At 39.4% G+C, this 15,546-nt stretch overlaps 1 protein-coding gene across 6 annotated transcripts in view; it reads right to left on the minus strand.

Moving 5' to 3' along the window:
* Positions 1–15,225, minus strand: part of znf384a (zinc finger protein 384 a) — a 33,740-nt gene extending 18,515 nt beyond the window's left edge. The window contains exons 1-7 of one of the 6 annotated variants that reach the window (XM_061931130.2): positions 15,205–15,225; positions 5,612–5,679; positions 4,884–5,175; positions 2,821–2,943; positions 2,543–2,694; positions 756–832; positions 467–691 (exon numbers count right to left, since the gene is read on the minus strand). In XM_061931130.2, coding sequence (XP_061787114.1) covers positions 467–691; positions 756–832; positions 2,543–2,694; positions 2,821–2,943; positions 4,884–5,175; positions 5,612–5,674 — 932 coding nt within the window. In that variant the 5' untranslated portion in view covers positions 5,675–5,679; positions 15,205–15,225. Of the gene's footprint in view, positions 1–466; positions 692–755; positions 833–2,542; positions 2,695–2,820; positions 2,944–4,883; positions 5,176–5,611; positions 5,680–11,043; positions 14,622–14,648; positions 15,164–15,204 lie in introns of those variants that run through there. The other 5 variants (XM_061931128.2, XM_061931134.2, XM_061931129.2 and 2 more) reach the window with 5 other exon arrangements.
* Positions 15,226–15,546: the final 321 nt, after the last annotated feature.

A 15,546-nucleotide genomic window follows, 5' to 3' on the forward strand; every position in this document is an offset into this window, starting at 1 on the left:
TAGGGTCAATTTAGTGTTGCCAATCAACCTATCCCATCCATTTATATAAATACCAAAAGAAAAAATGTGCTCGAAGCAGCTTAAACCTATTAATTACATGTCATCTTGTTGAAATTTTCCAAATGTTGATTTGAGCGTGCTAGGTGGTGGCGCTTAATAAATTCTGACCAGTAGCACAAGTAACTTTAGTTCCGTTTTGTAGTTACGTTATAGCGTTCTTCAAAAATCTAAACATTTAAAAGCAAGACTGAAGTTTATGCAAGGTTTAAATAAAAGTAACGTTAATAGATTTTTAAGACCTTTCAAAGTCATATTTAAGACTCAATGGAATTTTACACATTTTAAGGCCTAAAATTCCTAAATTGTTGGATTTAAGACCCCGCATATACCCTGCCCTCCAGGGCCACACGCACACAAAGGCAGGAGCATGCACATCTTTCAAGCAGAAAGCACACAGAACGAGTACCGTGTGTGCTGCTGCAGGTGGCTGAGCTGCCTGAACGCTTTCTGGCAGTAGGTGCAGCTGTAGGGCTTGGCGCCGCTGTGGATGCGGATGTGCTGCGCCAGGTAGCTGGAGTTGGCGAAGGATTTGGAGCAGTGAGGGCACTTGTGGGGCTTGGCCTCGGTGTGCGACTTGGCGTGGATCTGCATGTCGGACTTGCTGAAGAACGTCACCGCGCACATCCGACACCTTGGAGAGGGAGAGGCGGGGGGGTGAAAACCCTGAAAGGGAACTTTGGCAAGCGCTTCCTAACCTGTAAGACTTGGGGCCGTCCTTGTTGGCCTGGTCGTCCTCATCATTGGACAGGTCGTAGGGATCGGCTGAATGATGCTGGGCGCCACAAAGAGAAATGGCAGCCAACGAGAGAAGCAGAGACACGTAGGGTTGCGTATCATTTGGACTAGAGATGTCCGATAATGGCTTTTTTGCCGATATCCGATATTGTCCAATTCTTAATTACTGATACCGATATCAACCGATACCGATATATACAGTCGTGGAATTAACACATTATTATGCCTAATTTTGTTGTGATCCCCCGCTGGATGCATTAAACAATGTAACAAGGTTTTCCAAAATAAATCAACTCAAGCTATGGAAAAAAGTGCCAACATGGCACTGCCATGTTTATTATTGAAGTCACAAAGTGCTTTATTTTTTTTAACATGCCCCAAAACAGAAGCTTGGAATTTGGGACATGCTCTCCCTGAGAGAGGAGGTTGAGGTGGGCAGGGTTGGGGGTGTGGGGGGTAGGGGGTAGCTTGAAGAGTTAGTGCTGAAAGGGGTTCTGGGTATTTGTTCTGTTCTGTTTATGTTGTGTTACGGTGCGGATGTTCTCCCGAAATGTGTTTGTCATTCTTGTTTGGTGTGGGTTCACAGTGTGGCGCATATTTGTGACAGTGTTAAAGTTGTTTATACGGCCACCCTCAGTGTGACCTGTATGGCTGTTGACCAAGTATGCATGGTATTGCACTTGTGTGTGTGAAAAGCCGTGGATATTATGTGACTGGGCCGGCATGCAAAGGCAGTGCCTTTAAGGTTTATTGGCGCTCTGTACTTCGCCCTATGTCCGTGTACCGTATTTTTCGGACTATAAGTCGCAGTTTTTTTCATAGTTTGGCCGGGGGTGCGATTTATACTCAAGAGCGATTTATGTGTGAAATTATTAACACATTACCGTAAAATATCAAATAATATTATTTAGCTCATTCACGTAAGAGACTAAACGTATAAGATTTCAAGGGATTTAGCGATTAGGAGTGACAGATTGTTTGGTAAACATATAGCATGTTCTATATGTTATAGTTATTTGAATGACTCTTACCATAATATGTTACGTTAACATACCAGGCACGTTCTCAGTTGGTTATTTATGCCTCATGTAACGTACACTTATTCAGCCTGTTGTTCACTATTCTTTATTTATTTTAAATTGCCTTTCAAATGTCTATTCTTGGTGTTGGGTTTTATCAAATAAATTTCCCCAAAAAATGCGACTTATACTCCAGTGCGACTTATATATGTTTTCCCTTCTTTATTATGCATTTTCGTCCAGTGCGACTTATACTCCGAAGCGACTTATACTCCGAAAAATACGGTACACGGCGGCGTTTTTACTTTTTGAAACCGATACTGATAAATTTGAAACCGATACCGATAATTTCCAATATTACATTTTAAAGCATTTATCGACATCTCTAATTTGGACAATTACAGTTCTTTTAGGGAGCAGGGTCGTAAAGGTGAAATCCTAAAATATTATGTAAATATCAATCCTTTGAACTTGAATATTAATGTGAAGTTTCTTTCTATAGTTTTCCTCTGTAGGAAACATTTTAGCCAAACTGCAGTTTGCCGCGATGAAAGACTATTGACTTAGGGGAGCGGCTCCACACGATGTATGGAGATACACTGTTGCTGCTATCCAAAAAGTATTTTTGAAATGCAATTGACGATTTAAAAATCGAAATGTAAGACCCGATTCCCATCGATACCCAAGCCTAGACATGAGTGCAAAACAATGCAACAAAAGAAACACACCTGTCCAGTGGCTGCCAGGTGTGCTAATATCAACGCGTCACTTCCTGGCGGGAGGATGGCGCTCGGTCTGCTCATTTGTTTGCTCTTTCTGCCTCGCTTGCCTGCCGTTGGCATGACAACCACAGGGGGATCGGCTATGTCGCCCTTCTTGTCTGCAAACAAAGGACACAGTACATTAGCCACCCTGTTTCCGCCGCCGTTATTTACCAGTCTGTTTTAAGCACTGGAAGCAAAAGAATCACAACAACAAAAAAGTATCCTGCATCCCGGGGCTTCACCTGTGTTTGAGGGGTGCAGCGCAGACACGAACATGGTGGTGGCAGAATAAGGTCCCGCCACAAAAGACTGAGTGGAGGCAGTAGGGACCAGCGTGCCTTGAGGGGTCGTGATGACCAGGCCCGCTGACAGAGGAAAAAACCCACTGTGGCTGTGTCTCAATTGGCGCACTTCCTTACTTACACTGAAGTGTTTTGCACTCACAACTAAAAACAGCCGGAAATACTTGGGGTTTTCCTTTATTCACACTTCTATGTATAATATCGGTTCACATGCCCTACTGGTAATTCCAGCGTTAGTAAAAAGCTTTGGGGTCTTTTGTGTTAATTTCAGCTCGGTTAGCTATGCTATGTTAATAGCTATAACTAATAGAAGTCGTATAGTCATTAATAGAAACTGGTCAAATGGATGACATAACGTTCTACAGCCGTTACTTGCAAGTTTAAATAACATGGATGATGGCCAATGACCACGAGGGTTGTCAAAAGTATCGATACCAACATGCAAAAAATACATCGATACCTTCTTTTTTAAGTATTGTCAGTGCAGGGGGTGTATACTGTAGCGTCCCGGAAGAGTTAGTGCTGCAAGGTGGTTGTGGGTATTTGTTCTGTTGTGTTTATGTTGTGTTTCGGTGCGGATGTTCTCCCGAAATGTGTTTGTCATTCTTGTTTGGTGTGGGTTCACAGTGTGGCGCATATTTGCAACAGTGGGGAAATAATTACAAAAGTACACTTCATTCATTAACGGTGTTACAAAAAAGATCAGTTAGAAGAATACATAATGTTGGATATAGAGAACACACAAATCCTTTATTTATTGAATCAAAGATACTGAAATTCTACGACATAGTGAATTTGCAAACAGCTAAAATTATACACAAAGCAAACTATAACCTGCTACCCAAGAATATACAACAATTCTTCTCAAAAAAAGAGGAGAAATATAATCTTAGAGAGAAATGTAATTTAAAACATTTGTATGCACGTACAACACTTAAGACCTTCAGTATATCAGTATGTGGAATTAAATTATGGAATGGATTAAGCAAAGCAATCAAACAATGTACTAATATGATCCACTTCAAGAAACTCTTCATACTTAAAGTGTTTACAAAGTACAAAGAAGAAGAACCATGATAAACATTCTGAATTTATTTAACTCATCCATTCTTTCATTCTTTCACTCACAAAATAATCTTACTTATCTCAACATATGAAATGTAACTTACTTCACCAATTATTATTTATTTACTTATTTTTATTGTAATTACTTATGGAGTATATTGTGAATAAATTGAGAACAGGAAGTGAACAAAAGTTTTAGCAACTGTTATGTAAAAGAAAAGGGGTAGGATTAAATAAGCTCTGCTTCTTCCTACTCCTTTTCGAACATGTTGAAAAGAGAAACTGGAGATTGTGGTGTATCATGTTGTATGCTTGCATGTTCGAAATAAACTCAAACTCAACTCAACTCAACAGTGTTAAAGTTGTTTATACGGCCACCCTCACTGTGACCTGTATGGCTGTTGACCAAGTATGCCTTGCATTCACTTGTGTGTGAAAAGCCGTAGATATTATGTGACTGGGCCGGCGCGCAAAGGCAGTGCCTTTAAGGTTTATTGCCGCTCTGTACTGCTCCCTACGTCCGTGTACACAGTGGCGTTTTAAAAAGGTATAATTTTTACTTTTATAATTTTGAAACCGATACCGATAATTTCCGATAGTACATTTTAAAGCATTTATCGGCCGATAATATCGGCAGTCCGATATCATCGGACATCCCTATTGACAACCCTACTGACCATGTCAATAGTCGAAGCGGAGGCACTAACTCCGCTTCGACTATTAAAAAGAAGCAGGTAAATATTGCGATTGTCATTTCCATGTAGTGCACGACGGCAGTAAATCGATGTGGGAGAAAACGCTACAGTGTCTGAATTTGCGCAGTGTGCTTTTCAAAGTGTACTGACGGAAGTACTCGATTTGAGACACAGCCTGTGATGTGTTTGGGGGAGGGGGGACATTTGAAATCTGAGCACAAACACGTGGACAACGCCACTCACCCGCCGTCATGATTCCCGTGGAGGGAACGGGCACAACAGTGACGTTCTGGGAAGTGTGTGACTGGTGCATGTGTCCTCCGACAGCACTCATGGACGCGCCTCCTCCGACCGCAGAGTTTCCGCCTTCCTGTTTGGTTACCACCCGCAGGCCCGCGTCCATGGAGCCGGGCATGGCGAGCACGGCCGTGGGGTAGTGCGGGGACAGGGCGGAGGAGTGAGGGAACGACGGAGCGCCGGGCTTCTCCGTGCCGAGTTGCTCCTTGGTTTTGTTCAGGAACATGGCGCTCTCGATCTGGCGGGGATGAGCAGAGGGGGCAGGTGGGCGGGAGAGAGGCGAGGACAGGAAGGAGGGGCGATGCCCAAACGGAGGAAGCGGGTGAAAATTGGATGGAGGACGGAGACATGAGAGACGGGTTCCATCACATTGGAAGGGGGTGCAAACGGAGGAGAGACAACAAACAACAACAAAAAAAAAGGTGAGATGCAAAGAGCAGAAAAGGAAAGAAAAAGTCGCAAGGAGATGAGAGAGGAGAGGGGACGGGAGGGATCATGTGACTGTCGGCGGAACTTCGAAGAAGCCACATGACCGCTGTGTGTCGTAACCAACATCATGTCAGTGTGCGGCAGAAAGTAAGCATCGACAAGACAACACCTGCAGGGAATCCTGGGACACGGAACATGCCACGACACCATGTGCATTTCAAGTCCAACAATAAGGTTGTCTCTACCTGTCCTTGTACAGTGGGGACGGGAGACCAAAAGTATGATGAGTTGAAATGGGAATCGTCCATTTTTTCTGTAATTAAAAAGCAGCACACTTAGAAAACACCTCCTCCTCCTCCTCACTGCGCCTCCTCCTGTATGGCTGCACTTCACGCATCTTAGTTTGCTTCCTTTCCGCGTATCCTCTACTCAGTCGGGTTGGGGTCTCCTCCTTCCACCGGCGGCGGGAACCCCGGGTCTAGCCTAGTACAATCAGCATGTTGCTAGGCAACCGTTACAACTTGAGCCTGACTTGGGCAGGGGAGTTAGGACAGGGGTCGGCAACCCGCGGCTCCGGAGCCGCATGCGGCTCTTTGATCACTCTGATGCGGCTCAGCAGCTTACTTGCTGAACCCCCCAATTTTCCCGTGAGACTTCCGGATTTCAGTGCCTCTCGCAGAAAACTCCCGGGATTAATATTCACCGATTTTCACCTTTACAGCTATAATAAGGGCGTGCCATGATGGTACAACATTTGGCACCCTCTACAATCTGTATTAACAACGTGCCAGCCCAACACTTGTTATACAATATACATCTTCTGCTTGCACACGTACGTGACAGCAAGGCATACTTAGTCAACAGCCACACAGGTTACACTGACGGTGATCATATAAAACAACTTTAACACTCTTACTAATAATGCGCCACACTTTGAACCAAAACCAAACAAGAATGACAAACACATTTCGGGAGAACATCTGCACCTTAACACAACATAAACACAACAGAACAAACACCCAGAATCCCATGCAGTGCGTCGGTTGAGGTGGGCGGGGTTTGGTAGCGGGGGTGTATAATGTAGCCCGGAAGAGTTAGGGCTGCATGGGATTCTCAGTATTTGTCCTGTTGTGTTTATGTTGTGTTACGGTGCAGATGTTCTCCCGAAATGTGTTTGTCATTCTTGTTTGGTGTGGGTTCACAGTGTGGCGCATTATTAGTAAGAGTGTAAAAGTTTTTTTTATACCGCGACCGTCAGTGTAAACTGTGTGGTTGTTGAGCAAGTATGCCTTGCTGTCACCTACGTGAGCAAGCGAAAACCCCATTCAACATGTGGCTGATCAGGCACGCTAATTGTAGTGGGCGCTATATGCTGTACCATCACGGCACGCATGACGCTGACAACCGCTATTCATTTAAAACCCGCGTGCCGCACCAGCTTAAAAATTCCATAAAAAGGTGTGGGCATCGTGTCTGAGACCCCTGGTTTATACATAGCACAAAGTAAAAAAAACAACTTTGTGTGCAGTGTTATTTCATTTAAAATTTCAAAAATTTTTGCGGCTCCCATTGTTTTCTATAATTTGTGAAACTGGTCAAAATGGCTCTTTGACTGGTAAAGGTTGCCGACCCCTGAGTTAGGAGTTAAATTGAACTCAACTAATTGCTAGCGTACAGAGAAGAGGATGTGAAAGGAATCAGGCAAAGATGGTCAACACCCAAAGGGATGCATTGCCAGCATAAAAAATCCAAAGACGGAATCGCGGCTAGTCATCACTTTTCTGACGCTTTATGAGTTGCAATGCAAGCATGCACTCACTTATTAAAGTGTGGTTGCCTAGGGTGTAACAGTCTGTGTATTTGTATTGAACCGTTTCGGTACGGGGGGTTTGGTTCGGAACGGAGGTGCACCGAACGAGTTTCCACACGGACATATTAAGTAGCACACCGCACATTGTGTAAACAATGCACACCGAGGCACAACACACGGCATGCTAGCAACGACCGGGCTACTAAAACATGCAAAAGCCAGAGCTGGAAGACCCTCCTGCCTCGTAAAGATCTCCCGTTTGGGAATATTTCGGCTTCGCGGTGCGATACAACAATGGATAACATCGCTTCAACGAAGAGAAAGACGAGCGTCGTGCAAACACCGCATTAAAGCAGCCTTTCCTCGGCGAGTCAGACAGGGCTAAAGCAATAACAGATGCCGTTGGTGTTTTTATAGCAGCAGATTTAAGACCATATTGCATTAAAAACTAGATTTTGACCCACTTCTATGGTGGAAGAACATTGAGCCCATATATCCTCTTACTGCCAAGTTAGCCAGGGACTACCTCGCCACACCTTCTACCTCCGTGCCCAGTGAAAGGGTATTTTCCACAGCTGGAGACATTGTAACTGCAAGCAGGTCTGCTCTTTCTGCAGACAATGTGGATAAACTGATTTTTCTGGCAAAAAAACATGAACATTGAGTGAAGGTTACCAGAGTTAAAGGCTGGGGGGGGGGGAAGAAAAGTTAATCTGAGGCTGAGTTGACTTGAAACTGTTTAATGTTGCACTTTTTGTATGAGAAGAACATTTTGTCATTTTATTTAATCTGAGCAACAACTTGAAGCAGTTTAATGTCGCACTTTATATGTGGAAATGTTGCACTTTATATGTAGAAAGGTTTTGTTAAGAAACCAATTCTGAGCCTTATCTTATTTAGTTTTTATTTTATATATATTGACTGCATTAACCCTGGCAATGGAACCTGTGTGTATATGTATGTTATTATTATCCTTATCATTCATGACTGCCTGCTGTTGCACTGATCAGCCTAGTGGTGGCTCACATCCATCACACACAGAGCTATTTTAAAGCAATTTTAAAAGGATAAAGCCATTGTTTACAAATTTTGGTACATAAATAAGCAGAAAATGTATATTTTGTTGTTTTCTGACTGTACCGAAAATGAACCGAACCGTGACCTCTAAACCGAGGTACATACCGAACCGACATTTTTGTGTACCGTTACACCCTTAGTGGTTGCTCTTGCACATGTCAGTAGGTCTCATTTAGGAAAAAGACAAACGCTCTGTTCTGACTGACTCAGTTTTTTTTGTATGCTCCTTTCAGTCATTGTGCGTGTAAAATGCAAATCAGTCACATTTTGCATGTAATTATATGTTGGGCACAACAACCAAATACAGAATCGATCCACAAACACAATTATCAATCATTTTAGTCATTGGGTATCAATTAGTTTGTTCGATTCATCGAGTAATTGGACAAAATACACTTTGTAGCCTCGAGGGATGTAACGATAAACGGTATAATGATAAACCGTGGTAAAAGGTTAATATTAGCATTTTAAATTAAAACCGTGATTGGTAACAATATGATGAACTCACAGACCGTTGACGCTGCTCATTTACTGGACAAGCTTAAATGCTAAAATGAATACAAGAGACGTCTTTTTCCATTAAAAAACGACAGTCCCCAATCTAAACTTAGACAAACACATTACTGTCTGAGCAACGATAAACCTACTGGCTGTGCGGTCTTAGACAGAGAGATTGACAACAAGAAGGGAATTTGCCTGAACCGGACGTAACATGCCAACACTTGCTTTTTTCTTTATCATTAGAAAACACTGAAAATTTTACAAATTAAAATGGAAAACAATAAACATATTAAAAACACTCAAACAAAAATAATATGGCGCTTGAGTAGCTAGAACGATATCATTACATAATATAATTATTCTGCCAAGAAAGTATGTTATGCAGCAATTTATTTGTTGTATTTAATTTTTTTTTTAAGTAGGTTATAAGTGTGCATGAGTATTCTTTGAGCACATTCAACATTACCGTAATAATATTACCTGCGATAATGTTGGTGACAATAGAAGTGACAGGACATGTTCATATTGTTACATCCTGAGTAACATCAATGTATATTTCACGGAAAATAGATGAAAAAAAAATGTATGATTGCCATAACTTTGTACATCAACATTAAAACTGCACGTTTAACATGTGTGCATTATAAAAAATTTATTTAAAAAGAAATGTTGCACACAGATCACAGCACACGCCACTGTTCTCATGTGCGCTGTTACAGCAGCCGTGTGGAAACTGCGTCGGCATATTTTAAGTTCCGGGCACTCCATGCAGTCCAGATTGAATACATTTTTATTTGTTAAACACATTAAATGATTAATCGAAGCAACAGAATGTAAATGGAAGTTTTTTACCTAATCAAATTAAACAATCATTGGAGCCCCAAACACAATAAATCAAATGCAATGCGGCAAAACAACCAATAAAAAACACTGCAATCACAGAAACGCTGCAAGATTGATAACAAATGCCCAAAACACATCCATAACCTAGAAAACAACTACATGAGAAAAATGCTGCAAGTTCATGTTCAGTTTTTTTTTTTTACAAATCAGCCAATTTAAGTAGCTTATGTTAACATTGACTCTTTTTCATGCTTGTGTTGACATTTCCTTTCCTTTCTGCCTCGATAGATGTGGGAGGAAGGTTACATTTTATATAAAAAATGTTTACATTTAATATATTTTTCTCCTGCTCCTTATTTTCGATAGATGGAAGAAAAAAAAGCAATAGTTATCGATATTGACCGATATAGAACATATAGTAATCTGTGCTCGCCTCTTTTCTTTTCAACCCTCGTCCGTTCCCTATTCGGGTATACTGAAACAACAGACAGGACCTAAAGGGCAGGATTGTATGAATAAAATAAATAAATAACAGTAATTTGGTTTAATGATATTTAAATATTAATCACAGCATAACATAAATTCCTTTCTGTACTTAAATAACAGACCAAATGAAATGTTCTTCTCAGGGTTTTCAAAGTCTACAATTTCACACTTTGCACTATTTTGTTCCACTTTATTATTTTGGCACGTTTTAAGACGTTATTAAGTGTTCAATGTGATTTTTTTTAGAGTTTTGTTTACATTGAGTGTTTATCATGCTTATGTTGACATTTCCTTTCCTTTCTGCCTTGATAGAAGTGGCATTTTTTTACATTTAATATATTTTTCTCCTGCTCCTTATTTTTGATAGGTCATGAAAAAAAAGCAATAGTTCTCGATATCGACCGATATAGAACATATAGTAATCTGTGCTCACCTCTTTTCTTTTCAACCATTGTCCGTTCCCTATTCGGGTGTACGGAAAAAAACAGACAGGACCTAAAGTGCAGGATTGTATAAATAAAATAAAAAAATAAATAAATAATAGTAATTTGGTTTAGTCATATTTAAATACTAATCACAGCAAAACATTTTAAATAACACACCAAATTAAATGTTCTTCTCAGGTTTTTCGAAGTCTACAATTTCACACACTTCACACTATTTTGTTCCACCTTATTAAGCACTTGTTACATATTCCTTATTTTGGCACGTTTTAAGACGTTATTAAGTGTTCAATGTGATTTTTTTTTTAGAGTTTTGTTTACATTGAGTGTTTTTCATGCTTGTGTTGACATTTCTTTCCTTTCTGCCTTGATAGAAGTGGGAGGAAGGTTACATTTAATATAAAAATGTTTACATTTAATATATTTTTCTCCTGCTCCTTATTTTCGATAGGTCACAAAAAAAAATCAAGAGTTATCGATATCGACCGATATAGAACATATGGTAATCTGTGCTCACCTCTTTTCTTTTCAACCCTCGTCCGTTCCCTATTCGGGTATACGGAAACAACAGACAGGACCTAAAGTGCAGGATTGTATAAATAAAATAATTAAAAGTAATTTTGTTTAGTCATATTTAAATACTAATCACAGCATAACATTAAATAACACACCAAATTAAATGTTCTTCCCAGGTTTTTCCAAGTCCACAATTTCACACACTTTGCAATATTTTGTTCCACCTTATTAAGCACTTCTTACATATTCCTTATTTTGGCACGTTTTAAGACGTTATTAAGTGTTCAATGTGATTTTTTTTTTAGAGTTTTGTTTACATTGACTGTTTTGCATGCTTGTGTTGACATTTACTTTCCTTTCTGCCTTGATAGAAGTGGGAGGAAGGTTACATTTTATATAAAAATGTTTACATTTATTATATTTTTCTCCTGCTCCTTATTTTCAATAGATGGGAAAAAAAAATCAATAGTTATCGATATCGACCGATATAGACCATATAGTAATCTGTGCTCACCTCTTTTCTTTTCAACCCTCGTCCGTTCCCTATTCGGGTATACGGAAACAACAGACAGGACCTAAAGTGCAGGATTGTATAAATAAAATAATTAAAAGTAATTTTGTTTAGTCATATTTAAATACTAATCACAGCATAACATTAAATAACACACCAAATTAAATGTTCTTCTCAGGTTTTTCCAAGTCTACAATTTCACACACTTTGCACTATTTTGTTCCACCTTATTAAGCACTTCTTACATATTCCTTATTTTGGCACGTTTTAAGACGTTAAGTGTTCAATGTGATTTTTTTTAGAGTTTTGTTTACATTGACTGTTTTTCATGCTTGTGTTGACATTTCCTTTCCTTTCTGCCTTGATAGATGTGGGAGGAAGGTTACATTTTATATAAAAATGTTTACAATTAATATTTTTCTCCTGCTCCTTATTTTCCATAGGTCATGAAAAAAAATCAATAGTTATCGATATCGACCGATATAGAACATATAGTAATCTGTGCTCACCTCTTTTCTTTTCAACCCTCGTCCGTTCCCTATTCGGGTATATGGAAACAACAGAAAGGACCTAAAGTGCAAGATTGTATAAATAAAATACCGTAATTAAAAGTAATTTTGTTTAGTCATATTTAAATACTAATCAAAGCACAACATTAAATAACACACCAAATTAAATGTTCTTCTCAGGTTTTTCGAAGTCCACAATTTCACACACTTTGCACTATTTTGTTCCACCTTATTAAGCACTTCTTACATATTCCTTATTTTGGCACGTTTTAAGACGTTATTAAGTGTTCAGTGTGATTTTTTTTTTAGAGTTTTGTTTACATTGACTGTTTTTCATGCTTGTGTTGACATTTCCTTTCCTTTCCGCCTTGATAGATGCGGGAGGAAGGTTACATTTTATATAAAAAATGTTTACATTTAATATATTTTTCTCCTGCTCCTTATTTTCGATAGGTCATGAAAAAAAGCAATAGTTATCGATATCGAACATATAGTAATCTGTGCTCACCTCTTTTCTTTTCAACCATTGTTTGTTCCCTATTCGGGTGTACGGAAACAACAGACAGGACCTAAAGTGCAGGATTGTATAAATAAAATAAATAAATAATAGTAATTTGGTTTAGTCATATTTAAATATTAATCACAGCATAACATACATTCCTTTCCATACTTAAATAACAGACCAAATTAAATGTTCTTCTCAGGTTTTTCGAAGTCCACAGTTTCACACACTTTGCACTATTTTGTTCCACCTTATTAAGCACTTCTTACATATTCCTTATTTTGGCACGTTTCAAGACGTTATTAAGTGTAATGTGATTTTTATTTTATTTTAAGAGTTTTGTTAACATTGACTGTTTTTCATGCTTGTGTTGACATTTCCTTTCCTTTCTGCCTTGATAGAAGTGGGACGAAGGTTACATTTTATATAATTTTTTTTACATTTAATATATTTTTCTCCTGCTCCTTATTTTCGATAGGTCATGAAAAAAAATCAATAGTTATCGATATCGACCGATATAGAACATATAGTAATCTGTGCTCACCGCATTTCTTTTCAACCCTCGTCCGTTCCCTATTCGGGTATACGGAAACAACAGACAGGACCCAAAGGGCAGGATTGTATAAATAAAATAAATAATAGTAATTTGGTTTAGTCATATTTAAATACTATTCACAGCATAACATTAAATAACACACCAAATTAAATGTTCTTCTCAGGTTTTTCGAAGTCTACAATTTCACACACTTTGCACTGTTTTGTTCCACCTTATTAAGCACTTCTTACATATTCCTTATTTTGGCATGTTTTAAGACGTTAAGTGTTCAATGTGATTTGTTTTTTTAGAGTTTTGTTAACATTGACTGTTTTTCATGCTTGTGTTGACATTTCCTTTCCTTTCTGCCTTGATAGATCTGGGAGGAAGGTTACATTTTATATAAAAAATGTTTACATTTAATATATTTTTCTTATGCTCCTTATTTTCGATAGGTCATGAAAAAAAATCAATAGTTATCGATATCGACCGATATAGAACATATAGTAATCTGTGCTCACCTTTTTTCTTTTCAACTCTTGTCCGTTCCCTATTCGGGTAAACGGAAACAACAGACAGGACCTAAAGTGCAGGATTCTATAAATAAAATAATTAAAAGTAATTTTGTTTAGTCATATTTAAATACTAATCACAGCATAACATTAAATAACACACCAAATTAAATGCTCTTCTCGGGTTTTTCCAAGTCTACAATTTCACACACTTTGCACTATTTTGTTCCACCTTATCAAGCACTTCTTACATATTCCTTATTTTGGCACGTTTTAAGACGTTATTAAATGTTCAATGTGATTTTATTTTTAGAGTTTTGTTTACATTGACAGTTTTTCATGCTTGTGTTGACATTTCCTTTCCTTTCTGCCTTGATAGAAGTGGGAGGAAGGCTACATTTTATATAAAAATGTTAATATATTTTTCTCCTGCTCCTTATTTTCGATAGATGCAAAAAAAAAAACCAATAGTTATCGATATCGACCGATATAGAACATACAGTAATCGTGATACAGTTTCCAGCCACATCGCCCAGCACCAATTAGCTTAATGCAAATTAAACGTATTGCCAGCTGTCAACTAGCAGCCGACTAAAATGCCAAACTATTGCAGCTAGTAAATCGATTTAGTGAGAAAACACTTCGACCGGTGACTTTGGGGCTCCCTTGCACTTTAAAAAAGCTGATAGTTAGCATGCGCTAAGCTAGCTAGCAAGCTAACTTGCCTCCATTAATGTTCTCCTTTTGTTCGCTAAAGCTACACGGAGGCCCTGCCTTACTCCGCTTTCCCCGCAAACATCGTCGCTCCCTCTGCGCACCCTCTTCGCTACTCTGTGCTCATCGCGCCGAGTGAGACTTAAAAAAAAAAGAGAAAAAAAAAAAAGTGTGGTATAAAAAAAAAAAACGAAGGTAGAAAAAAAAAAAGGGTCGCCGCCTGTGAGGAAGACGCAGCTTCATGCAGACTTCCGGCCGCTGGGACGACAGGCACACAACTGCAGTCGGTTAACAAGCAGCAAACAACTCATGGGGGTAATTACCGGTGAAATTGACTTGCCGTCACCTCCCGGAGATCTCCCTGGCCGGGACACCGGAGAAACTTTATCCAAACGAGCCCCCCTTGACCTCTCACTTGTGTTTTTTTTCTCGCGTTTTCTCCCCTCTTGCCAGTGCTACCCACCAGGGTAAATACCACCGGAGTGCAACATGCGAACTTCCGCGTGGCGCTTTCAAAATAAACTAAATACCCTTTCAACTTAAAAGCAAGGTAATGGCATTGAAATATCCCTGATATGAACACGACCCGTTCGGCTTCACATGTAACGAAACGATTCGATCAAAAGTGCCGTGGATCTCAAAGATGCGCGACGCTGGCGTTTGGGACTTTATTTTGAAGCGGCTAAAAAAACATAAAAGGATGTTGTTATACTTACGACTAACACAATGTTAACTTGACAAAGATGCCAACGTCAATACGGTACAGCATGTGTCAAACTCAAGACCAGTCGGGGTATGTTTGGCCCGCCACGTCATTTTATGTGGCCCGCCAAAGCCTGGAAGTAATATGCGTTAATAAAGTACTTTATCTTTTCTTACTAAATGTACAAATACTGCGGCATGGTCATGCTGGACCTTCAGAAGGCATTTGACACCGTTAACCACGCTATACTGTTGGATAAGCTCAGACCAATCGGATTTCATAAAACCTCAACGAGCTGGATGCAATCTTACTTGGAGGGGAGGAAACAGGTGGTAGAGGTGAACGGCATCATGTCAGTAAGCTGTGGAGTCCCCCAAGGCAGTATATTAGGGCCTTTACTGTTCCTAATATACAAACCCCGTTTCCATATGAGTTGGGAAATTGTGTTAGATGTAAATATAAACGGAATACAATGATTTGCAAATCCTTTTCAACCCATATTCAGTTGAATATGCTAC

The sequence above is a fragment of the Nerophis lumbriciformis genome, linkage group LG37, assembly GCF_033978685.3.
Source record: "Nerophis lumbriciformis linkage group LG37, RoL_Nlum_v2.1, whole genome shotgun sequence".
Classification (NCBI taxonomy): Eukaryota; Metazoa; Chordata; class Actinopteri; order Syngnathiformes; family Syngnathidae; genus Nerophis; species Nerophis lumbriciformis.